At 39.2% G+C, this 27,676-nt stretch overlaps 1 protein-coding gene across 1 annotated transcript in view; it reads right to left on the bottom strand.

Moving 5' to 3' along the window:
* SORCS1 (sortilin-related VPS10 domain containing receptor 1) overlaps positions 1 to 27,676 on the bottom strand; it is a 456,202-nt gene that overhangs the window by 194,899 nt on the left and 233,627 nt on the right. Inside the window, exon 3 of the mRNA XM_004680456.2 lies at positions 16,772 to 16,871. Within this exon, the coding sequence (XP_004680513.1) occupies positions 16,772 to 16,871 (100 nt within the window). The remainder of the gene's footprint in view (positions 1 to 16,771; positions 16,872 to 27,676) is intronic.

Below are 27,676 nucleotides of genomic sequence, written 5' to 3'. Positions count from 1 at the left end.
CTTATTTTCTCCAAGCTGGGGAAAGGAGCCAGTGTTTTTCTCATACTTCTTTGAAAAGTATAAGTTACTTCAAACGATTCTTAGCTTAAGAGGCACAGGAAGATTTCTAGTTCCAATGTTAGTCTAGTTTCAACTTCCTAAGACTTTGTATCTCCCCTCTAGTTTTAATATGTCTTTTAGGCAGTTGATATAGGAAAAGAAAAACAAAGATAAGGGTAGGGCAGCTTCTTTGTTAGGGCCCATGTGTCCTGTTGTAACAGTAAATGAAAGTTCTTCCCTCCCTTTTTTGTTTGGCCACTACTGCTATGGAAATATATGTTTTTGAAGAGTATCTCTATTTGGAGGACTTGAGAGGGAGTAGTAGAAAAATATTAATTAGGAATTTAATGATGGCGTATCTCAAGGATTTAACACAATCGTGGTTTGTCCCATGTCTAGTCAGAACCCATGAATAAAGCTGTATAAGGGGAAGAACAAATCCAGCACATCGAGCAAGGCAACACTGGAAGAACTGTTCCTCAACTGCGATTCTCCCAGCAGCTTCCTTCAGGACAATGGAAACTACCTCTGAACAGATTATTGCACTAAACACTGGCTGAGTGTCTGGCTCCTCATGTCACTTAGCCACAGGTATAACAAGCAGGATAGATGCACTTCAGATATGCATTTCCTCTAATGGAGAACAACACCTCAAATACAGTAATACATATTGTGAATAAAGAGCAGCAGCACTACCAGGCCACCAGGAAAGCCTCATAGCTGGGGTAGGAATACTGGTCGTACCAGGAAAGGCATGACGGAGTACAATTGAAACCTGCTCTGTGTGGACTGCAGGCCAAGATCAATGTTTTCCCATCACTTTCAAAGCAACAGGAGCTGTAGAAAAAACATGGTGGACCCCAAGAAAGAGAAAGAGAGAGAGAGAGAGATAGACAGACAGACAGAAGTTGGTTAATGCGTTCTACCAGTTCTACTGACCTGGGATCCCCATAACATGCTAAAAGCAGGTGAAAAGCCAAGAGATAAGCCAAGTGACCCCCCAAGCCCACATGGCTGGTTTTATACTAAACATGGCTGCTTAACTCCACCCTCAGGTGACAGCAATCCTCCCTCAGGTGATGCTGGTATTTGTAGTTTTGGTGTCTGGGGTGGGGTTGGTGTCCACAAAGCCTGTCTCTGTAGAATTTATTCAAGACATGCTTTCCTCCTAACACAATCAGGAGGTATCAGCTAGGGTGGGGGACTCTGAAAGAGGATATAAGGCAGGAGAGGAGGGACCTTGGGATTCCCTCAGACTCTTTTGACTCTGTACCTGTTCTCAGAAAGAAGAAAGAAGCTTCCCACATCTGAAGAGTTCTGAGAGAGAAGCTGAAGAGTTCTGCAGGGACCAAGAGGCTGCACCTGCCTCTAGACCTATTGCTGCCACCACCTAAAGAGAGCACCAAAGGCCCGGGGTCTGCGTCTCAAAGAACTATTTATCTGATTTTCCAGCACCACCTCATGCTGCTGCCTGTTACTGTGTAGCACAGCACCTGATGCTGTTCATCCTGACCTTGGACCTTCAGACTATTGCTGTAGCTGCTGCAACATCTCAGTGGCTCTGTCTGTGAGTGTCCCCTGCTACTTCCATCAGTTGGATCTTGGCTGGCTGCTTGCTTGCACACCACATGTTGCAGGCTCTCAGTAGGATGGTGCCATCTTGGATAATTGGCATTAGTTTGGGACTTCTGGACACTGTGAACCCTGTCTAGGGTTAGATAGCCAGTTATTAGTGGCCTTAGTAACTTTTGATAAACTGAACTCATTATTGTTCTCTGTGTCTGAATGGTCTTACAGTTGTGGGTCTGAATGGTCTATGCAATTGTGTACACAAGTGGAAACCTCACAAGGACCTTTCCTCTATCGGATACTGTCCTTGGATGGTGACAGCACCTGGCAGCCTGTTACTATGAGGCTCAATGGGTCTATTCCCCTGCCACGGTAAACCTATTTAACATTAGCAAAAGTCATGTTAGGCACATCAAAGAAAAAACCCTCATGCTTTTATTTATATTTTTATTCATGAACTCATTTATTTATTAGCAACTATTTACTGAGTTCTTTCTGGGAGTTGGTGCTAAGAATTGGGGTTAAAATAAGATTTCCTTGGAGAGTTATATATGGAGTCCTTTTCCGATTTCTCAAAGCAGCAGGCTTATCCTGCAAAACTGTCAAGGCTGTTATCTTGAAATGATAAGCAGGAGGGTGAGTGATTTTATACAAGCTGACTTAAAATGTGACATATGGTTTGCCTTTACATTTCCTTGGTTTTTGCATTTTATCTGAGATTATATAATTCATATTTGAACCATGAAATTTATTAAAGGTCTATAGAGGAATCAGCACTTCTCCTCAAGAACACTAGTAAAAAAAGTAACCCTCTCCGACAAGAAAATTGGAGCAATTTTGGGAAAACAGTATTTTATAGTTTACTATTATATAAATTATAGTATAACAACTAAAGACAAGAAATGCAAAAATCTGAGCTCCAGTTAAAAATCACTAGTCACTAAGATGATCTCAGGTATAAAAACAAAACAAAACAAAACAAAACAAAACAAAACAAAACAAAACAAAACAAAACAAAAACTAAACCTCTCCTATCTACCTCGCAATGTTTTCTTCATACAGATGCTATTTTTATAATATGTTGTTTTAAACATATAAGGTGGTCTATAATTCCCTTTGTCATATAAATGACCTTTGGGAGTAAAGAAGGGAGGATGGAAGGAGGGGAGGAGGGAGAGAGAAGGACGATGAAAGAAGAAACAAAATAAGCAGTGGTAGACAGGTAATATCCAATTTCAACAACATTCCTTCCCATATATTTATTTCAGAGTTCATTGTAATTCCCCTGAGTTGGGTTTGTATGGGTGGAACATAATGAACCATGGGCAAAACTTTGTAGTTGTAATAAATGGAGCCAAATAGTTTGGGTTTGACAATCTTCTGGGCTTTATCAGATGCGCTTAACCAGTTTCCATTGGTTGCTGGGTAATGGAAGGCTGACATGGATCTCCAGAGAGCCGGATGACTTCCCACTCACTCACTCCCACTCCAGGCTGCACCAGGCCTGTGGGATGGGAAAAGCTCAATGTTGTGGCTCCGGGGAAATTTGAAGCCCTCATACAAGTATAATCTTCACAAGTCTATAAGATTTCACGTAGTAAAGAGAGGGAGGAGTGGGGAGGAAAATTTAACTGCAGGAGCCATTTTCTCTGCATTTCAGAGAAATAATTGGGTCCTTTTAGTTTGGCTATTTCCACTACCAGTGGAAGGAGAAGGTGGGAGAAAGAGGCCATCTCTACAAGAGGAGGACAGTGCTGTCCATTGAGCTTTAACTTGCTTAGATCTGGAATTTCAAAGTGAACAGGGAAAGTCAAATTTGAAGCTCCATTTACTTTGAGTAAATCAGAACTTCTTGTCTCTATCTGAGTACAGACTGACTTGTTCTGGGCCACTGTGTTCACACTGTGGCTGTTTCTACCAAAATAACTGGGTCGGTAGAGTTTGGCTTCAAACCCTAATACAATGTCAGCATCCTAATCATTTCAGCACAAGAGAGGTGAGGGATGTCTAAGGAAAAACTGTAGAGGGCTAAAGAAGACATACTCCACCTCTGAATACACTGTTGCCTTAGATTTCCTAACATCAGCACACTGAAAGGCTAATAGCCTGGGCCCTCCATGGTGGCGCAGGGGGTTAGGATGCACTGCTGTAAGCTAGCCACAGTGGTTTCAGTGTGAGTTCAAGCCCCAGCCCCAGAGGTGACCCACATGGTGTGGCAGACCTCTCCTGACCCGCCCGCTGCTCCCCTCCGCAGTATACTTCGTCAATCTGCCTATTCTGCTCCCCACTCTGTCTCTGGTGAATCCTCTCAGCGCCCCTGCACCTGTACCCCAGTTCTGTATACATACATAAATAAATCTGAAAAAAAAAAGGCTACTAGTCTACCAGAAATACCAATCTTCATAGTATAAACATCTCTGATCCCAGCAAACTACTTCCAGCTCTACATTCCCTGACCACAAATTCCATTATAAAAAGGAGCTTCAGTGTACCTAAAAGGCTGCCACACTAGAGTGTGGTAGTAACTCACATAATTTTCAGTGCCTGGCTTCCATCCTCTGGGACTTTGGTCACTCATTCAGTTTGCCATGGAGCCGATTAGGTTCCCCTAATACGGAATGGCCTGTATTTAGCAACAAATCACCATCAGGGAGTAACTGGTATGTTCTACTGATATGTGAATCTGAGATAAACCTGCAGGCAACGTGCCAAATGTTGCCTCCTTGTTTATTTAGCATCTTTATTTGTGTTGACTCAAAAGGTGATTTAACTGAAAACTGCTGTAAGCACTGGTAGCAACCCCTTTTTCTTCCAGAGAAAATATGTGTTTCTATTGCATGCCACACTCTTCTTATTACTCGAAGAAAAATACGAAAATGACTAAGAAAAATGCATCCCGCCAGTTCCATAGGGCATTGAGCCAGAGTTACAGCCCGCACTGCAGGGGTAAGAAGTGAGAGATTTTACTTGGTGCATAGGGGTAAAGGTCAGTTCTCTTGGAACAATGGGCATCTTTGGTGGGAATTGATAGAGTCTTCCTTGGGGGGGGTAAATGTCAGTACTATGTTTCCAATGGAGGCATAAAGGGCTTGTTCCAGAGGAACAAAGACAACGTAGGTTGGCAGAGAAAACACGTAAGCCTGTTAGCTATGTAACATATTGATGAAGTATAAAGGGTGGACATACACAAACATCCCATCACTTTAAGTCAAAAGAAAGAGAATACTGCTTCTGTTATCAGACAAGTCCCTTCCTGAGTTCCAGCACCATTTCCCCCCAGCACCAGTGCAGTTCTTTTCCTAAAATTCCTCTGTAATTCAAGCACAATAATTATTTGAGTCAAGCTGAATGGGACTGGCTCCAAAAGCTACATCCTTCCCAGTGAAATTCTAGTTTGCTGAAGGAGAAAACATCAGCATTTGTTAAGAAGTTAGAGCTTTTTTAAAGAATATTTGGGCTCCTTTTAGAAAATACTGGTAAAAAAAAAACCATGAACTTCTAGTTGGGGCAAATGAGGGACCTTCTGAACCCCTGTAAGAGGAACAACAGAGCTCCAGATTTGGGTATGCTCCACTGTGGCCCACCTCAGCAACACCCTAACCCCCTGCCCCCAACAGACACGTTCTCCTGCCCCAGCTCCCACAGCCAGTCCCCAATCCCCAGCATAAGACGGTGATCTGTGCAGGTCAGGTTTCAAGCACTGGTGGGATTTGTGTTTTGAAACCAGAGGAGATGTTGAAAGCACACCAATCAGGTTTGAGACCTGCTCTGCTGCTGGGGTCAAGGGGAGAAGCAAAGAGACCCTAAAAGTCATAAAAGCCAGGGCCGCAGATAGATTTGGATACTCTATCCCGGGAAGACCGCCAGTTCCTGTCTTCAGATGTCCAAGCCATCAAGCACTCCCTCTTGGTTCAGTTCTGATCTGAACCACTGCTTTGGCACACTACCGGTGCCAGTGCCTCTCAGAGCACACCTGGAATGCCTGATCTTCTAGCAACAGCTGACCAATGGGCACGGGGGGCCTGTGCCTGTGCCACTTCTTGAGCTGTTTCCTTTGCTGCTGCCTCTGGAGCTGCCCAGCCCAGCCTCCACCATACCACTCCGGGCCACTCCAGCTACCACCGTAAGTTGGGTCCCAGGACATGGCTTATGGGGGTAGCACCCACTCCCAGGCTCCATTTGCACAAGCAACTTTTGTTTATGTTACTGGACACTACACACACTATCTGGTGCAAGACAGATGGTCATGTGTGGTTTTGGAGACTGTTTTTTCATCTTTCCCAATCTCCCCTTGTAACAAAGCCCTGCCTTTGTTACCGTCCACACTGAGTCATGAGGGCCATGAACCATCACAACCACCCCCATATCTGTACAGTTTCACCCCTGCAAATACTTGACTTCTTCTTGCTATGTTTCACTCCATACTTTTTCCTTTCCTGTTGCCCAGGTATTTACATGTGCCCTTATGTGGGTGATCTCCTAAGGTTCAATAATGTAAAGGGACTCCATTTTCTCAATTAGCAACTAAAGCATACAGGCACAGTACTTGTACCGACAATCTGTCAAAAGAGCACACTGAGGAACACTTTCAGGATACAAGAGTAGGGTGTGTGGTATGTATCACCAAGTTACTAAGATTCTGGAAATGAAAGGCACATATCTTGTACCAACAGAAAAACACATGCTCAACTTCTACCTACATAATTCTCCCTTCAATCTCCTTGTATGCAGAGAGGGCTCTGCTTTTTCATGTTTGCAATCCGAGTGTCTAGCACATAATAGATGTTGCTCTACAAAAAATGTACTTTTCTGTTGTGAATGTCATGCCCTCAAGTCCCAGTCTGCTTTGCTAGACAACTTAAGTCCCTCATGCTGCTTTCCTGACTATCCTAGACTAGAGTCCTCTGAAGATTATCAGAGTCTTGCACATCTGTACCATGTAATCCATCACCTTCTGGTTTGCACTATTGTTTAGCTTCACCCCAACAGCAGGGCACAAATTCCATAATGGCAATGCAAGGTTCATGCTTTTTCTTTCAACATTCAACTGATGTGCTTCAGAGAACTGTGCACAAGTTATACAATATGTGTCAGTTTATTTATTCTTAAAATTGCTTCTCCGTATCTCACCAATAGCTCTGACTGATCAATAGTTACTCGAGATAAATGTTAAATATATCCAACTCCAGTTTTATCAATTCAGTCTTGATTATGTCACCACTATCCATTTATTGATTTTATAATAAGCAAGACAAGAAAGAAAAAGTTTGTAACAATTGAAATCATGTCATTGTGTTAAAAAATATAATTCAATTGAGTAATGGAGACCTGTTTTAGTCTGATAAGTTATTATAGTTACATATATGGAAAGGAACATGTTTAAAGAGTTGAAATAGTTATAGATTTATTCATTTAATATTTGCAATTCAACCAAAAATATATAAACATTGTGGACTGTGAACTGACATCTCACAACACATACACTGAAAGAATGTCTCACCTTCTTTTCCCTTCACCTTTGACAAATATGTGCCTGTCTATGAAGGCTTCCTGGAATCCCCACAAATAAGAGTTCTATGAATATAGCTATTATGATAAATAAGGTCTGTAGTGTAATTGACTGCTTATACATTTACCTCCCTTTCCAGGCTGCGTAATCCTTAAGAATAAGGACAACGTCTTATATTTGTATTCTACTTCCTGGTTCTTAACAAAAATCTGGCACAAAATAGACATTTAAAAATTTTGGTTGAGTTGGCAAATGACAGCGTGAGGCATGGCCATATAATCTGAAGCCAATTATAATGGTTTCGATGAGACTAACATTTATTGAAAGCTTACCATGCATCAGGCGCTGTTCTTTGCTTGTTTTGACTCTCACTCTTTCATAACTATCATGGGACACTGACAGTCATTTTATTTTAAAGATGAAGAAGCGATATCATGGAGACTAACAAACAAACCAACACATACAACTGCATCAAGGGAAAAAGCTATCATCTGGCTTAGCTGGAATTAAGAGCCAGACAGACTGGCTCCAGAGTCCATTATATTAACCACTCCATCGCAGCTGCTGGCTGAGCTACACACACATTCGCAGTGACCACCTTTGAGTGACACATGTAGCTCCACAGTGACTGCAAATAGGTGCTGTCTGGAACACCTGAGTAGTGCAGAACTACAAACCGTGCACCCAACTTGAGACCATCCCACACAGTGCTGGGCAAGCAGGAAGGACACAAATTCTTGAAGTGCATGCAGCAGACAGGTATTGGAATCCACTGTGCAGGGCAGGGGCACCTAGAGCTGGGCCGGACACCCCTCACACCTGAGTCATAATTGTGTTTTCCTTCCTGGCAAAACCAATTTCATCCACAGCCATCAACATCTTTTACCCCTTAGAAAGCACTCAAGGAAGAACAGAGAGATCAGGGTGAATTGCACTCTCTCTAAGAGTCTTAAGAAGTTCCTGGTAAATTATAATGCGTTCCCCTCTATGAGAGATCTCAAGAGGTTCTTGATCTGCTGCAGAAAATATTTATGATTTTATTATTTTTTCTGCTACAGTATGTCTTCACTATGTTCTTTTTCTTAGTTTTCTCTCATTATTGTTTTTTTTTTCCTTTAAATTATTTGTAGTAATCCATACCATCTTCCCTCTTAGTGCAACCTCACTGCCTTTTCTCCGACACCTGTTCTGCTCTAAATGGTGAAAAATTGTGCATTCAGAGTACTATGTTTTTCCCCACTATTGTAGTTGTTTTGGTTCATCCATATTGTCCTTTTCTTCACTATAGGCATGCTCATTTCTGGTCGTGGATACAGTCAATCCTGGAAATACTTAGTATCCTAAGATTTTATTCCCCCAATTGTACATCCCATATTCCAGACCTTCTTACCGAAAAAAAACTCTAAGCCCACCTTTTTCTAAGCCCACCTTTTTCTCTAGAAGCAATAGTTTTTGCTCTGCAGAAAGCATTTCATGTAGTTGACTGAGAAAGCTACAGAATGAGAAACATGTTAAAATTTACAGACTCAGCAAAGCTGGTGGATGATGCCTATAAAAACAAAGAAATTAGCCCAGCAAAAGATGTGGTCAAAATAGGTCAGATCAGAAAAAGAAATGGTTAAATTGGAACAATCTAGTTCTGGAGGCTGGTAGTGTTCTCTTAATTTCTCCAGGGAAGAAAAAAGTAGTTTTATTAAAGATTCGTCAACATTGATTTTTGTTTTTCTTGACAGCACCAAGAGAAAGCTTGGGGCAGATCTGATATACTGGAGTGAAACATCCCCACCCTAGTAAATATGGCAAATTTCCTGTAGCAGCCGGCATTCATCTCCATCCATCATGAGAACAGCACGGGCTATTCACTAGAAACAAATGTTCTAGATACAGTATGTCAAACACCGGATGATGGAAACCTCTGAGAAACCACAGGGAGTATGCTGGGAGCAAACAGACCAGAATGTTGAAAAGACCTCTGACCATTTTCCACAGCAGACTGTAACTTGGAACCAACCTGATATAATGCATTTGACCTTCATAAAAGGGTAATGGATGGGCATTGAACATTAGGCCAGCCAGACTTCAGAGAACATGAGTGCTAATAGGACAGATGATGAACAAAAGCAAATAAGTAGACTGATAAATAACTAAATAAAAATCGTGTCCCCCACAGGGATATTAAGCAGCCAGTGCAGTTTGAAGAACTGAAGAATGATTAACCATTGATACAAGTTTCCTTTTACACATGAGAACTCACATTCTTCTGGTCATACAGGCAACCTACATTCTGAGAGCCAGTTAGTGGTATGAAAAACACACAGTTGCCAGAACAACCTTACTTCATGATATCTATAGAATAATTTAGGCTTTATACTATGCTTAACTTTATTAAATTTCATTTGTTCAAAGGAATAAAACCAAAAGAGGAGTTCTAGTCATGTCCACTCATTGGTAAAGAAATATTCCTGAAGCCAACTTGTTTAAACTTAGAAAAGGTTGACCTGTGGCTGTATCACCTTTCCAGAAATTGAGCCTCTTTTATTTTTTTCCCCAAAAAAGTAAGTGTAGCTAAAAAGGCTCACTGAATTTTAACAATATCCTACAAATTTGATTCTCATAGAGTTAGAAATCGCTTTTCAATCAGCAATTCACGATTTAAATTGAATGCATCAGATGTTTATTATGTGATAGACATAATAAAGTCATAAATGAGGAATGCAGATATGTGATATTAATTAGTTTCAAGTTTCTTTTCAAATCAAAAGTTCTTCATACTACCTAATGCTGCATGAAATATAACCAGCGATTAGTTGACTTCACTGGTTTTGAGACCAAATATATTTTAAACCTGTCTTCTCTTTTTATATTGATATTAGAGATGCAAAGACAAGATTCAATAAAGTCAACTATAGGTAGCTACTGTGTAGTAGGTTGCATTAAAATCAAAACTGTGATTCGCTAATGAATGTTAGTTATCACAGGTGATTTGATTTGTGTAAAGTAATACAAAACATAGTGGTTTCAGGTATGGTTCAGTCTACAGACGTGGGATAAACTACAACAGAATTTGTATTAAACTGTGTTCTGTGAAATTCACACATCCCAGAGGGTTCCCCAGCATCACAAAGGAATAAAGAGGGGGATTACTGTGGGCACTGCTCCCAGAAATCTGTTCCTATTTCAAACAGATCACATTCCTCTCAGCATTATGTAGCATAGTTGAAACCCAGGAACCTGTCCCTATTTCAAACAGATCACATTCCTCTCAGCATTATGTAGCATAGTTGAAACCCAGGAACATGGACAAATACCTGCTGGTATATACCTGCTGGATAGTCACCCAGAGAAAACCCCATAGATTGGGCATGCTTTCTTGGATTTGATTTGATATTTGAATATTCAAGAAGAGCCTGGAATGGTGCTTGAAGGAATGAAACAGTAGAAACATTCAGCTATCCCCAGAAAGGATCAAAGAAGATCACTTTCCCCTTTAGCCATCATGACCCGAGTTAAAGTGTAGGGAAGTAAGCACATGTTCGCTAAGAATGTCACTGTTACTGATGTTTGGAAAATGTCACTTCCACTATGTCTCTGAGTTCCTGTATCACATATCTTTATGAATGAAACATACATTATTTTTAGAAGATTAGAGGCAAACGCAAGATTTTGTGTACAAAGGGACAGATGAAAGAGCTAGAGTGGAATGAGTGCCGAGTGCCCGCCAAGGGAAATGCCTTGCACCACCTTTGATGTATTATACAGCACACGAGTTCCTCTTTGCCTCTCCCGGTAATGTTGAGTGAGTGTTATGCAAAGTCCTGGCATGTTAAATATTAATCATGCTCTTCTTGGTTAGAAAAGATAAAATTATACATAATGGCCTAGAAATTATTAAAACCTAAGGGGATTTTTTTTTAACTAGCCTTGTTTATTCAGTTGAAAAAAATAATAATTTCATCATTAGAGAAAGTAAATGAGCCAAAGTTTGGTTTCAGGATGGGCTTCCGTGCAGATCCCAGCCCAGGAGTGCAAGATCCAACCTAACTGAACCTAAGTTCAATTTGAGTGGTAAGTCACTCATGTGGTGTGAACACTGAGGCCTTAAGCTTAGCTACCAAGCTGATCAGGACACTTTCCCATCTAGGACCTTGCAGAACAAGGTGAGGGAATGGGTTACACGTGGTCAAAAGCAGCCATAGTCATAAGAGAGAAAAAGTGCTAGAAAAGAGAAGCAGATGTCCTAGAGAAAAAGAGAGAAGGAGAACCTCACTAGTGGAATTGAGTTGATGGATAGTCAGCATTTGAGTTCTACTGTAATGGCTTAATCACCTTAGTGCTTCATTTGCCAGTGGTAGGTAACCTCAGGCAAGCCACTAACTGCAGCAGACTCAGTTTCTCTATGTATTCAATGAAAATGCAAACTATGGATACCTTCCCACATCTTTTTGGCTATGATTCAACAATTCCATAATTTTCCATAAGATGCTCCCAACCATAGCTTGGCCATATTCCCAAGAGTCATACTACGACATTGACAACCCAAGCATGTGACGGGGCACCAAACCCTGACCAGGAAGTAAAGGAGAAAGGCAAGGAAATGGCAATCAAATGCTTATTTGGAAAGTGCTACGTATAGTATGGTAATTAAAAAGTAAACATCTGGAGAAAATGCAAACAGTGTTTAATGTTGGCACGTAGCCGTAGCGAGAGACCCGCAGGAATGATCAATGTGTTCTGAGGAGCCAGGGTCCTATTTATAGGATGCAAGTCTTGGAAGCCTCCCTCAGCAGGAATGATATTAATTAAATGGTGATAACACAGAAAGGTGAGGGAACTGGCATTTGAAGGGGGCACAGGAAATAAAGCACACATTTCTCTCTAGGAGTTTTTCTTTTCTGGGAACATAGTATACAGAATACAAGGACATAATAACTAAATGAATGGGTTTTTTTTCTCGAGTTTAAAACAATGAAACACTTTTTCTTTTTCTTCCCTCTCCCAATGAATTCCACTTGAAATTTTGAATTCTCTAATCCTTGAAGATGTCACACACAGTTTGTGCAAGGAGAACTAGGGTTGGGGGGTGATTGGAAAGGTACAGCTGATAAATGCACTCAGAATATAAAGAAGTTTTCATTTCAGGCAGAATAAATATACTCAGTGAGAATTTAAGTGTGAGTAAGATTTCAGCATTGATTTTTTTTTTCTTCTTTTGCTACATTTGTATGAGTTCTTCCCATCACTCTCTACATCCCATCTGTTCTTTTCAGGTACAGGTTAAATCATCTTTTCTCACAGCAGATGATATGTATGCAGCCAATAAACCACTGCTGACATGAAAAAGCCTTGGGATTTATCATAAACTGGGGGAGGGGAGTGATCTCCTTCAGAGGCATGGTGACACCCAGCCTGTCTCTCATCTGAAAACAGTAACCACTCATTCCTGCTCTTATACCGAAGGCCAAGTGCAAGGTTCCTGAGACAGAGTACACATGAACTCAGATAAGACCTGCGAGTATGTCTTCTCTACCTTTTTCTTAGCCAAGATTTCCTAGTCTGACCTATGTTAAGATGCCAGTTTTTATATAGCATAAGAATCCAAGGAAAGTAACTGTAACTGACAAAAGACTTGCAGAGAAGCAGGCTGTGGCTGATCATCAACTTAAGCTGCAAGTAAGGGTCTGCTTTGCTTTTTACTCTAACCCCAGCAATGTCCCTAACAGGCTGCTTGCAAAGCCAGGGCATAATGCCCACTACTGAAGACATGTGGGTTAAGCACTGAGCTTGTCCTCACAAGCAGCTAAAAATAGCAATAACAATATTAAGACAAAACAGCTTTCTGGGAATGCAAGGCAGTTACTCTGATACCAGTTTTATTCCAGTTGCTTTCATTGATGTGCTAAGCAGAGAAGTTTCTGGTTTAAAAGATGCTAACTGCTAGGTAGCACCCCAGAGATCTAAAAGAATTAACACAGCCTTTTAAGGGAGCCTGCCTTCTCACTGGAGGACATAGAATTCCTAGGAGAATCAGAGCAAATTTGAGTGTCTTTACCTGCATAATTAATAAGTTTGATATTTCTTCATCCTTTTTATCCCTTTTAACATAAACTCTCATTGAAGGTGAGGAATAATTCATACTTTCAAACGTTGTGCAGGTACTATCTCTTTGGTTCAAGTATGCCCTTTGGGAGGGGTGTACATATTTCATGGTGATAAATTCACCTCATAAGTAGAAAAACTGTACACAAATATACTGCTATGTCAACTTTATTGATTTTTGCACCATTGTAAAGACCTTCGTTGTCCTCCAATATTTCTTAAATCTATCAGCATCTCAGAAAGTGACCCTGAAGGCCCCATTTATCTGTAAAGGAAAAGATTCCTTCTCGTAGGCTCACCCATAAACATTATGATTTAAACAGCTCAGACCCACCTCTGCTTCTGAAAGAGAAGCTGTTTTCTCTTAGTCATGGGCAATGACTTTCCTTTCTCTGGAAATAGGGTGTGCCAAGTCTTAATTTCACCTGAATGCCATGGCCAAATGTTCTTTCTAACATCCTCCAGATAGCTGCAAATAAGAACGTAGAATGATAGATAGCAGTGTATTGACATGAGTGGGTTCAGTGGCAGGGACCTTGCTGTGTTCCCTATAAGCTTTCTTTCCAGTCTTAGAAGCTACACATGCATACGAGAGAATGGTGTTTCAAGTTCTGCTCCTACAAACATTCTTGCAGTTTCCAAACAACTTCCACAAACTCTGCAACTATAGAAAAACTTATAATCACATTCAGCATCCAACATCGGCAGCTTTTTTTCTTTCTATTATTCCCCTCTAAAGGCATCAAAACAGAGACTCTATCACTAATTAGAACAATCCTAAAATCTCCTCTGGCAGTAAATCCCTTTGTTTTTGCCTAAATCAATTTACAAATAAGAAGATGCAAATGACTCACCCAAAGTCACCTTCCAAATGGAAAGGGTGTCAAAGAAACTTTTAGTACAAGACATTATTATTTTTTTTAAGTTATTTATTTATTCATACAGAACTGTGGTACAGGCCAGAGATGCGGAGGGCGAGAGACTTCACCAGAGACAGAGTGGGGAGCAGAACAGGCAGATCTATGAAGTACACTGCTGAAGGGAGCAGTGGGCGGGTCAGGAGAGGTCTGCCTGCCATGTGGATCTCCTCCAGGGCAGGTGGGGATCGAACTCATGTGGAAGTGTCTTGAGCTTCTTAGTGCAGGGCTTTAACCCACTGTGCCACCAGAGAGGGCCCATAGAAGACATTTTTTTACATTTACTGTTGCAACATAGAACCTTTGAGGGTGGAAAGCTGGCTTTATGTCTTGGTCCTATGAGGCACAGTGCATTTCCTAGTGTAGTTGTTGATAGTTAAATGAAAGTTACTAAAATTGTGAACCAGAGTAAAATTAATAGGTATATGAATCAATTCAAAACTATAAACATAACTAAATCATACAATAAAAACAAAAGCTATAAGTTCAGTCCCTCCATTTAGGGTTGTTTATACTAGACTGATATTGTTTTGATGTAATTGTTTATGATGGACCAATAATCACCAGTAAGGGGATAAAAAGGAAAGTTCATGATATAGATCTAAATTGATGAAGTTGACAAGATTATCTAATTCTCTCCACTATTGTGGTCATCAGGTATGTGTCGCTATTTAAATTTAAATTAATTATAATTAAAATAAATTTAAAAATCCAGTTTCTCTATTCCAACAGCCATATTTTATTATTCAATAGTCACAGTAGCCAGCTACGTAGTATTGGATAACATTTCTATCATTGCAGAAAGTTGTATTAAACACCAGTATTTATAGAGAATAACTGCTACTATCTCAATTCCTTCCAATAATTATACGAAAGAGAAGAAAGAGGGAGATGAAGAAAGGAGAAAAAGAGAAAAGAAAACATTTAGTAAGAGTTAACTATTCTGTATTAAACATATGAAATGTCTTATTGCAAAGAATTCTTACAACTTTCCTCTTGAGGTATATTATTTTACTATAATTACCACCACTTTTAATTTGGTAACACTGTGCTAAGAAAGATTAAATAAACCATTACAGTTATGCACTAGTTATTTAGTTTAGATGGTTTTTTCCTCAAATTATCTGAATCCAAAATCTAGGCAGAATTACTACATGATGCTGTTTCTGCTAAAGAATTTGAAATGTTTACAACCACAGGAAACATTACGCTCTCTGTGAGTGGTTTTTAACCCAAGATACATAACAGAAGCATCTGAGGAGATGTTTCAAGATACAGTTCCATGACCCTAAACCACTGCAACAGGGGTAAACCAGGGCTTGCATATTAAGGGACCATCTAGTGCTTGGGATGTGCGGCTAGAGATGAGAGTTGCATCCAACATGCCCATTCCAGATAACAAACTGCTGAGCTTCCTGAGGTCACTGATATTAACTACTCACAGATAAAAGGATTGTCTAGATACCATAGTCACCAGAGGGGCAGAATACAGTTTAGTGCATATCAGTGAACAGCGCTTCTCTATTTTCTGGTACATAGTATACTGTTTCATGGGACCAATATAATACTTAAAAAGTAGATATCAAATTCAAATTTTGATAATTCAAGATTATAAAAAAAATCAAACAATTAATCTAGTATCACTCTCTTTCTGAAACAAAAGGTTTTCCATATTCCATATTTAGAAGCATTTTTTTTTATGGCCCTCCCTGGTGGCGCAACAGGTTGAAGTGCAGCACTGCAAAGCTGCTGCAGTCCCTGAGGTGTTGAGTTCGATCCCGGTCCTGGAGGTGGTCCACATGGTGTAGCAGACCCCTCCTGTCTCACCTGCTGCGCCCCTCAGCAGTGTACTCCATCAGTCTGTTCCCCACTCTGTCTCTGGTGAAGCCTGTCACCGCCCCTGCACCTCTGGTCTGTACCCCAATTCTGTATGCGCTAATAGACAGACAGATAGACAGATAGATAGATAGATAGATAAAAGTAAATAGTTTTCTTCCTGAGAAAAAAACATTTCCAAAGCAGAGATAACAATAGGAGTGGTATAATGTAGTGAAAATAGTATGATGGCCAAGAAAGCAACCTGAATTATAGTCCCAATTGTGACTTGCGCTCTGTGATGAAGGTGAGTCATTCCCTTTCTTAGATGGTGTAGGATCATGTCTAAGGTTCCTTCCAGAAATGGCTCCAACCTGACACACGAAGGCTGAACAAACTCAGAAATGAAACTCCCAACCTACTGCAGGACAAACATTCTCTTAAACCCTAGACTACTTACTCCATGCAGAGGGAAAGCAGGGAACATCAGATGAAAAGACCCTCTTTTTCTCTGTCTTGTCAAGGCTCATTTTGATTTCTGTGACTTACTGGACAGAGTTCTTACAAGAGTCAGCTGCATCCACTCAGTAAGACTGTAGCTGCCTTTCGGAAACATATGCTATACTTACTCCTCGCCCTCCTATGCCCACAGCTGCAGATCTGCAAATCACCACGTGCCACACATTTCAACACCTTAACATCCATCAACTTGTCTTCACATCTCCAATCCCAGCATAATGGTAATGAATTTTTAGGTGACAAGAGGGGTGAGCCAACCAGACAGAAGTCACATTCATGAAGAAGGAGCCAAATATACATTTCTTACCTTACGCTTGTTGGTAGGACAGACGTAGAGATAGCTCAAAATAGTTTTCAATCCAACTTTATCATTCAGTTTCTCATAGGTTGTCCCATAATCAGTTGACCTATAATTCAAAAGGAGCATTAATGAGGACAGAAGTATATGTCACCTACTGCTTGTCATTATAATGCATGTTTTACATAGTAGACTGGCTCTTGGGAGGTTTCTGAATGATTCATGTAGTATATAATGATGCTTAATTATGTACACAGTGGCATCATGTGAGTGTTTAACATTTGCATTTAAATTGAATTGGTAAAAATTAAAACTCCATCTCTCTACTGCTCCTTAATATATTCACATTGCATACAGGATGTGATTCATTTGAAAAGAGTAAGGGATGAGGGTGTTCCTTGAATTGACCAAAGACATAAAGAGCTACAGACTTGACATTTCTAAACTTATGCTTTATTTTTGGCACAGAGGAAAGTCAGATTCTTCTGATTTATGCACAAAACTATGTCTTCTTTCCTGAGTCATAGACTATATGGTGGGTGAGTCTCCGCAAAGGTCATTCAGTCTTTTCCTATTATTTAAGAGTAAGAAAATATCTTCATAATAAGTGAAATTTCACAGTCTTTCACTGGCCTTTCCCAGTGTTAAGTAATCTGGGAGTTGGGAGGACATCACTTTTGACAATGGCCCTTTTTTGGAGAGCCTCTTGTTTCTATCATTGGTCAATAATTTATTAATCCAGATTGATTGAGTAGACTTTAATCAGATTCTTCATAAAATGATATTAAATATTTCAGAATTATATTTTCACTAGATCATCTTTATCTGTATTTGAAGAAAATGGTTGAAAGAGTCTAAGTGAACTAGTCAAAGAAATCAGATGACAAATGGCTTGGCTAGATTTTGAATTCAGGAGTTCTGACTCTAATTCCTATGCTACTTAGGTTTTGGCAGTCTTTTCTTTTTAAAGGAAACAAATGTAAATTTGTCACTCAGTCTTCTTTATGACTATGACTCCCATTGAAAATACAATCCATTCACTTATTCACTCAACTTCTGTACAGCTCACTAACTGTACCAGGTGCTGCACTATGCACTAAGATACAACACGTTGCCTTTACTCTTCATAGTCAAGCAGATTCATTTGAGAGAATGTAAGGTTATAGTGTGTTAAGCACAATGCTGGAGATAAGATTTAACAATGCTTAGAAAATTAAAATGGTTTCATTAAACAAAAACTAATCATTCCACTCATTTCTAATATTAATAAAAACTCCTACAGGTCATTAAGACAAACTAGAAAAAGTTTGTGTCAACAACTTCACTGTCATGAATTAGGAGCCCTATTCTGGGCCAACCACTGGAACAAGAAAGCTGTATAGTGAGTTATTCTGGAACTAAGAATTTGTTCTGACTGGGAATAGGTTTCACTTTCCCTTATATTTTGTAAGGTTTATAATACTTCAAGTCACTGAAGAGTGGGGTGTGATGCAAAGATTTGTGGAAAAATGGGAGAGGAATGTAGGAGAATGTGGAGGAATTTATAAAAGGAATGTGGTAAGACATAATGAACTAGAAGGCACCTTGTTTGACTAGATTATATAACTAATATATAATAGGCTTTCTTCAATACCAATCTATGCTGTATCTCAAAAACACAACGTCTTGGTAGACAAGAATATATGAAGAACCTATGTAGATCTTTATGGGAATGTTTTCCATAAACTTCACAGATGTCCTTATGTCCTTTACTATATTCATCTCTTTCTCCTAAATTTATAGCTAATGTGAAAGTTCCTCTTACTCTTCCAAACAATCACTAGTCTTTCCCTAGCTCCCTTTTAGGGATATATTCTCCACTCATTATTCTGAACAGGCTCAATACAAACAGGTGCGAAAATCTTATGGGGGTGTGGTGGTGACAAGAGAAGGACGAAGTGTGCAAATACTCCTACAATAATAAATTTCACCTGGTAAAACATTAGTATGTCATTTTTCCCTATGTTATAGATAAGAGAATGTTACTAGTTTTCTAAGAAGAAAATGGGAAAGCAGGTTCGGGAATGAGGATCCAATCTATAGAGGATAGGATAGGATAATTAGCTTCTTAAGAGTTATAGTAAATTCACCCTGATCTACTCAATGAACATCTTTAAATTCAAACATATAAGACAAGGGCAAATAAAGATGATTCCATATGTATTCCATTATTTGTGCTTGCTTGTACTTAACTGAAACCCTACTGTGACAAGTGAAATTAACAACTAAGAGATCCATTAATAACGTTACCTTTTTCAGACTGTTTACAATATCACTGGACATATTTCACTTATAACATCACCAGTTCAGCTCCAACACAGTAACTACCAATCCTGTGCCATTGTTCTATCCTTGATTTTTCAAAATTTAAAAACATCAAACTTGATAAATAATCAATTCCATCTGAGCTCCAAAGATAAGCATAGGCTCAAAGTAAACTGCTGTGAAACAATCTGACAAGTACATGGGAACCTGAAAAAGATAGGTAAAAACACATTCCACTAGCTATAAGTCAGATAAAATAGACTTCTTGCTAAAAAGGGTAGATAAACAGATGGACATTATATGATGATTACAGATATAAAACGTCAAGATTTAACTTTCAGCAATATACCAATATATGCACCAATGTAAATAAAATGAAGTAAGACAAATTAACCATTCTAAAGACAGATACTGGAAACAGCACTGTCGTTGCGATGGACTTCAATACCCTACTCTCACTGATGGACAGATCAACCAGACAGAAAAACGTCAAGGAAACAAGACTTAAATGAGAAATTAAGCCACCTGGTTTAATTAATAAACACTTATAGGGCAATACAACCCCACAAAAAGCTGAGTACACATTCTTCTCAAGTGCATGTGTGTTATTCTAGATAAATTTTGGGTCACAAAACAAATAAAATTAAATTCCTGAAGACTGAAATCATATCAAATATCTTCTCTAGTCACAACAGTATCAGACTAGAAATCAACCACAAAAAGAAAAAAAAAAAAAAGAGGAGGAAACTTTCAATACATAGATTTTTGAACAATGTAATACTGAATACCTATTACCTTAATAAAGAATTTTAAAAAATCTTTTAAAGGCCCTCCTTGGTGGCGCAGCGGGTTAAAGCACAGCACTGAGAATCTGAAGCCACTTCCGCATGGGTTCGATTCCCGCCTGCCTCGGAGGTGACCACATGGCAGACCTCTCCTGACCCGCCCACTGCTTCCCTCAGCAGTGTACTTCGTAGATCTGCCTGTTCTGCTCCCCACTCTGTCTCTGGTGAAGCCTCTCACCGCCCCTGAGCCTCTGGCCTGTACCTGTACCCCAGTTCTGTATGCACAAATAAATTAATTAATAAAAAAAAATTTAAAAAAATGATATAAATGAAAGCATGAGCTACCAAAACCTTTGATATACAGCAACAGCAGTATTAAGAGCAAAGCACAGTGTAATAAAGCCTACATCAAGAAACCAAAAAGAGCTCAAATAAGTAGTCTTACATTTTAAGAGATGTGAAAAAAAAAAAAAAGAAATAACAAAACCAAAAATCAGTGGAAGACTATTAAAAAAAAAAGAGTATCAGTGAAATATAAGTAAAAAAGGACAGTTTGTTTCTTTGAAAAATAGACAAATGTCTAGCTAGATTCACTGAGAGAATGGAGAAACATTAACAAGTAGAATATGAAAGGGGGGAGAAATAACATCAGAACTATCATAAATTCAGAGATATTTACTGAACATATTTGATTCCATTCTTGATGAATATCTAATGACATTAGACTATAGTTAAAGTCGGAAAGCACAACATTAAAACAAAAAGATAAAAAAATGTAGGCTCTTGGCTTCATTAAAAAGGGGGAATGATAAGAATGTAAACAAATCAAATTGCAATGAAAAATGTCAGCCTACACTAACCATGAAGTGACTCCTGTTGTAAAGGTTAAAGTGCTGAAGTGACCTTGAGATATCTGCATCATGCATAGATATAGTTAAGATGAAATCTAAGCAGCCTGAGTTTTCCAATGACACATTTTTAAAAACATTCCAAAGTTATATATATGTTGTTGTTATTGTTCAGGTTTTGTTTACAGGTTGACTTATCTACAGAGGAGAAACATAGCTTCTGTCAACATCTATGCTGTGCTAGAAAAAGCTGAAAGTTTAATAATGAAAAATTAAGCATTCTAGGAAAATAAATATACAGGTCATTAAATCAAGGCTCACATGTTTTTGCTTTTGACCCTTAATCCTCACTCTATTTTTTTTAAAAACATATCTTAAATAGTGACTTGTAGAACATTTGAAAACATCTGTATTTAAGTATTTAGTCCATGCATAAAACTAGAATGAGTTTCTCTCAGGGCTGAAAAAAGCAAGTTCAAGTTATGACACCTGCCTTCCAAGTCATATGATCTCCTTAAGATGGCAAATTCTTCCAACACATTTGAAAAAGGAATCAATAAAGAACATGATTGATTTCCACAAGAAGTGGCAGAAATAAAATATATGACTGAATTTCTTCTTCTATAACCTTATGTCATCAAATCATCAAATGAAATACTAAAAAAAAAAATACAGACTCACTTGTAAACTTAATCCATTAAAAATGCTGAGTGCAATGACTAGCATAGACATAAACAATCTGCCTATAAATAATAGCTTTTGTTATCCAATTTGTCATTCATTTTTCTTTATTATATTTTGGATTCTTCGCCCAACACTTACTAAAAACCCATAACAGGAAGCCTTAAGGAAATTTTCAATCATTGGAAATGATGTAGATTTAGTTTTCTTAGAAGAGATATTCATGAAGCTACTCCATTTTTAAGTGTAAATAAATCGATCCTATTATATTTGAAAGGATATTGTGAGTAGTTTTATATGGGACTTAGAATCAGAGGTGAAATAAGTTTTCTTTGGGACTTATATCTAAGAGTTGAGGGACTTAGATTAGAGAGGTGAGGAATCTGAGAGTTTAAGATTCCATATTTTGTTTTAATAATGATGGCGCCAGGATTCTGTTGCTGAACAGACTAATACACTTATGAAACATAAGAGGTAATAGAAACAAATGTTTATTGGGCACCTACATTGTGATTTAGTCTCTTATATGCAGAGTAATAAAAGATGACACTGATATTAACACATTATATTATAGATAAGGAGGACCAAGAAGTACAACCAACCTACTTAGCAGCCAGAGACTGTGATCACTGCAGCTCTTACAAGGCTGCTGCTCCAGTCTGGGGTCTTCACCCCAAAAATGCAGCACCTCTCTCAGGTCCAAGGAGGACAAGGACAAATATTTATAACAAACAACATTTCTTACTAGAAGGACTAGGTGCTGAAATAGTTCTACATGGTATAGAACAAAGACTACCTGTTCTGCATATCTCAGATGAAGATAACATGACTTCTGGTAGACAGGTAAGAAGGTAAGTATGTAGGGGATAATGTACTTTGTTATTCAGATAACCAACAGCATTTCTCAGACATTTTGGTCTTTCCTCAACAGTCAACAGTTCCTCATAGAACAACTTCTTCCAAAGCCTTGCGATGCCTTGAGGATTGCAAATGATAAAGACTTATTTTGCTAAGATAATGATGGCTATTTTTGGAAAGCACCTAAGGACATGGGCTAATTGACAGGAAACCAAACAAGTAGCGGGTGGAACTTTTATTTCCATAGCCCTGACCTTCAGGTCAGGAAAGGGATTGGAGGGTTAGTTCAACCACCAAAGGCCAATGAGGTTATCAATCACACTGATGTAAAGAAGCCTCCATAAAAACCCAGAGGATGAAATTCAGAAAGCTTCTAAGTTAGTGAACAGATGCCAATGTGGGGGGGAATGGTATATCTGGGGAGGGCCTTTCCTCCATACCTCGCCATGTGACTCTCTTCCTGTCCTCTGTAATCAATCTGGTCTATACATAATAAGTGGATTTACTGAGTTCTGTTTGCTGTTCTAGGTGAGGACAGTGGCTGGGAGCTTCAGGTTTACATCTACTCACTAAGATGCAGTGACAGTAATCTAAGTTTGTGTGGGGCACCTGAAGTCTAAGAATGAGCTTATGGCCTTCTGTCTAATCCCACATGGTCAAAATCATGTGGGGTTTGCCTACTTCCTGCAACCTGCATCTGAATTGCAGGGGGTGTCTGGAGACCTTCCTTTTAGCCTGTAGAGCCTGGTATTATCTCTGGTAGACAATGTCATAATTGAGTTGAAGTTCTGAACACCTGCTGGCATCAGACAATGGTGTGGTGGTATGAAAAGGCCTTACCACACACACTGGCACTGGAATTTTAATGCAGAGAAAGCTAATTAATCAGTCTGCCAGAAAAAAAAAAAAAAAAAAAACATGAGGAAAGTATAGTATATGCAGAAACTCAAAATGTTTTATGAGAAAAAGAAGGTATGTCTCATATCTGGTTGACTGGGTCCTCAGAAGACTAGAAATATGAAAAAAATGAGTGGGATCAACTGTGATCTCATGTCTCATGAAAATTATCAAACAGTCACTACTAGCAGAAGGAGTAAGTACTTGAAGTCTACAGAATCCATCTCTGGCACTAGTATGGGTCAGTGCCCTTGTTTTCTCAGCAAATAATGAACACCAGCCTGCTTTCGACAAGTCACATTGAGTTTTTATCTAATAATTTTGGAATGTAATTGTGAGATGCCAAACTCTTAACCCCTGTTTCCTTTGCCTACTTCCCACCCTCTATGCACACCAGCCTTGCTCTTTCCTTTACTTGGAAAACTCTCCCTTGAAAAATGGCCCCTTCACCGCTTTCTGGACACAGCCTTGCTGCATACAATAGCAATCTCTCTTACACCCTAGCACACTAGATCTTCTGTACTCTCCTACCTCCTCATACAGCATGTACCTCCTATTTGAATTTCTATTGTCTCTCTTCCCCACCAGAATGTAAGCTCCGTGAGAGCAGGAAAGATGATATGTTTTGTTCCTTTTGCCCTTCTAGTTCACAGGAGAAGTGGAGGGCAATTTCAGGCTGATGGATGGAAGGATGCTTTCTCATTTCACCTGGCCCACTAGAATTTCTAGGAAGTCAGAATTAAGCAGCTCACAGGAAAGTGACTACTGCAGTTCCTGGAATCAGAGCTGTGAGCAGCGGCCTGAGATGAGGTAGGACTAACACACCAAGCACATTCCAGGATCCTCTGCTTTTCAAACAAGAAAACTCTGCCCCAGGCCCACTGCCTGACCATTCTCCTACCATAATGACGGTGGACACTATTTTTTTCTTTCTCTTGCAAATCCCCAATCTCTAGGCTAGTGCAGAACATGGCAAGTACATTCTTTAAATGGGGGAATAAATGAATGCATGAAGCCAAGGCTCACCAGACTACTTCTTCAAGAAGAATTTAGAATGTATTCAAAAAACCTGACACCTCCTTCTCCTCCTTCATTTCCAGGTCCCAGAAAGGGAAGATGCCTTATCAGAAACACAGAGCTATTCTGCCAAGGTCACAAAACAGACTTCAGCTGCGGAGGGAAGCTCAGGGAGAAGCTGCATCAGGCTTTACTCCACTCAACATCAAGATGTCCTGGAAGCGGAACAGCCTTGACCTCTAAATCAAGCAGTTGTGGCTTCTGTGTTTTGTTCCTTTCCTAAAATCATTAAAAGCAGCCATGTTCATTACTTCTAGCTCACTTGGAGGCATAAAAATAGCTTGCAAAGCCAAAAGCGCATTGGCTGAATGGCACACCCTGCTCCTTAGTAACTTAGGATGCATGAGGTTAAAGCAGTGAGAATAATTTAGGGTTTGGAAAATGTTTGCGAGTGAGTCGACATTTAAATAACTTCATTATCATTCATTGACAGATTTTTTTTAACCTGTCAGTGCAATTGATATTTCTATTACCATGTTATAACAAACCCCTGCACATTTTAAATACAGTCACCAGATTCCATTAGTCTACCCACTGTCAAGAAAATATCTCCAAATCCATTTTTCATAATACCTCAAGAATATAATAGGCAATCTACATCAAACCATGACGTGGTGCTGAAGGAAACTGTCTCCTGCTTTCTAAGGATTCTGCCTTGAAATACGTTTGCCTGTCAGCCTAAACATGTAATTTAAATGTGCTGCTGCAGAGATGTTCTGGTGTTCCCTGAACTGAGCAAGCTTCCCTCTGTCTCCTGAGTTCCCTGTGTTTTTCAGATTAAGTTGCAGACTGAGGACTATGGGGGTTAAACTGAGGGTTGAAAGGAAGACGCATCAATGTGATATAAAGATACTCCTGCTGTGCCGCAGGTCACAGAATTTGCAGTAAGAAAGCTTTTATTTTAAAGTGTAAGACAAGGGTACTTAATGTGTTAATAAGTGGTCAAACTTCTCCCTCCTCTTTGGGTTGTCTCTATGCTGTAATCTTTTTCCTTGTTATATCGCATGTCCACTCTTAATGGTTTGAGTTAAGCAGTGCACTTGAAATATGAAGCATACACGCATTTGACAGTGAAGGTGTGGACTTAGCCCTGACAGAAGGGTGGCATCATCGCATACAACACAGTCACACACACACGGATTTCTGCTGCTCCTTGATAAAGAGATGGGGGTTAGCTTAACCTCTTAAACATCTGCTAGCGAAATTTTTGAGTATAAAAATAACCAAAATTGGCACTGATACCTCGTTCTCAAGTTTGTTTAAGAAAGGGAGGGCAAATGAATTTAAGTAGTCATTTCCTGTTGAGAGTTTTTTTTTTTTTTGGATCTTTCTCAGAGTGCTGCTTCTCCATGCCCCCTGCCCCCTGCAATGCCTATTGCTCAGCAGGCAAGCTGGTAGGGGTGGGAGGAGGGTCGCACTTCTCACTGCTCAAGATTCTTCTCCAGGAATCTCAGCAGGCAAGCTGGTAGGGGTGGGAGGAGGGTCGCACTTCTCACTGCTCAAGATTCTTCTCCAGGAATCTGCCCGCTAATACTCTCCTGACCATGCAAATCTATTTGAGATCTTCAGATTTCTTCCCATGAGACCCAGACACCTCTGGGTTATATGAAATTGCCAATGTTCAAAGTTTTCGATGGAAGTAGACTTCTCTGAAGCCATTCTCCTTTTTGCTCTCCTTTTACCCATCAAACTCATTTATCCTTCACAATTGGACTCCTCTATCCCATCCTTCATTGAACTTTCTTCCTTTGTTGAGGTGAGAAAAAGCCTAAATTCTCCCTTTAGACTTCATCTAACTCATTTGAATCTATGCTAACTTGTTTTTTCATATTCTGCCAAGAATTTTCCTTCTATGAATCTGATCTCCACTACTTGAATGGTTACCTACTAGGAAGTAGGTTGCATTTATGCTTCTGCTTCTCCCTCTCCACCATCATAGCTTTTTTTTTTTTTAATAATACAGAAGGTGCTCAAACAATGATGCTGATTGAAACTGAAAACACTACTCTGCTATTATAAAGTATAATTTGAGAAAGTTCACATTTGGTGTTAGCAGTGCTTTTTGGAAGGTGAAGGAGCAAGAAAATTCCAGGGCTCCCTTCTGAGTTTGTGTCAAGTAGAAGTAAATATAAGACAAAAATACAAGAGAAATTAGGGACTTACAATGGAAGAATTCATTCAAATGTGTGTGTGAAGTGTATTATGCATTAATTTATTACAAATATACAAATATAGCGATAGAAAACATAATATGCATTCCACAGATACACTAATGAAGATAAATTTGGGAAAGGATGGGGATATATTTTCAGCCTTGAAAAATGTTGTCTCTTTTGATAGGACCCTAATCCCCCAGGCATTTCTGATCCAATGCACAAAGCTTCTTCCATTATCCCGCTGAGGTAACATCTTCATTACCATACAGCCATAATGACTCTTACAAATAGTTTCTAAATAATACAAGTGAATATTTATTGAATACTAAAAACATACCACACTCCATGCTAAGCACTTTATAAGGATTACCTCATTTAATTCTCATAATACCCTTTGAATTAAATATTGGTAGAGTCACATTTTCCAGATGGGAAGATTAAGACTTGAAGAGAAAGATCAAATTCATCCAGTGCCACACTCACAAAAAGAACAGAGCCTGGATTCAAACCAGGAATTTAGTTTCCAAAGTCAGGGTGCATACGATAGGAACAGGGTGGGTGGCTGACCCATTCAAGTGTTATGGAGTTTATAGAAAGAATAGTTCCTCTCAAAAAAAAAAAAACAAAAACAAAAAAAAACTCCTAGTGGAACTCCCATAAACTGCCTCCAAAACCTTGAGCCTCCCACTGTTTACACTGCTTATCAGTAACTAATCTAAAGCCAGCTTCCTCTTTTAATGAGGATCCCTTGTTCAAGAATCTCATAATAAAGATTCCAAAAGTATTAATGACCCAAAGAACAACTGCAGAAGCCCTCCTGTCATGAAGAGTGACTGCATCACATATATCATATGTGACCTATATCCCTTCACGAAATCTGAGCTTTAACTCCTTGCTGTCATGTGTTATTCTGTGGCAGGGGGTTTCACCTTCAGACATACGACACAGTTGACTAAAGGAGCACTGTGATGGAACAGTCCTGAGAATAAACAAAACTAAGTAAAAATTCTGTCTTCCTAGCTCTTTCACCAGAACATGAATATGAAAATTAAAAATAATGTATTCTGAAGCAGAAGTAACTAAACATTTAGCAGTGCTAATGGAAATTACTTGATTTCCTGACATTAAAATACTCAAATATCCTAGATTGCGGAAGTTATTCTCTGGGTGTCATGGGTTAGGTCAGAGTGTTAGGTTTGTTCCATTAATGGTGGATACATGGCAGGGACATAATGAGTTTTTGCTGATTTTAGTTTTCTAGAGATGGATTGAGGAGAAAAGGAGTGAGTTACTTCATCCTATGCAATT

Source organism: Condylura cristata, unplaced genomic scaffold, assembly GCF_000260355.1.
Source record: "Condylura cristata isolate star-nosed mole 26May11 unplaced genomic scaffold, ConCri1.0 scaffold00011, whole genome shotgun sequence".
NCBI lineage: Eukaryota > Metazoa > Chordata > Mammalia > Eulipotyphla > Talpidae > Condylura > Condylura cristata.
The sequence above is the reverse complement of the archived record's forward strand: the minus strand, read 5'-3'. Positions and strand labels throughout refer to the sequence as shown.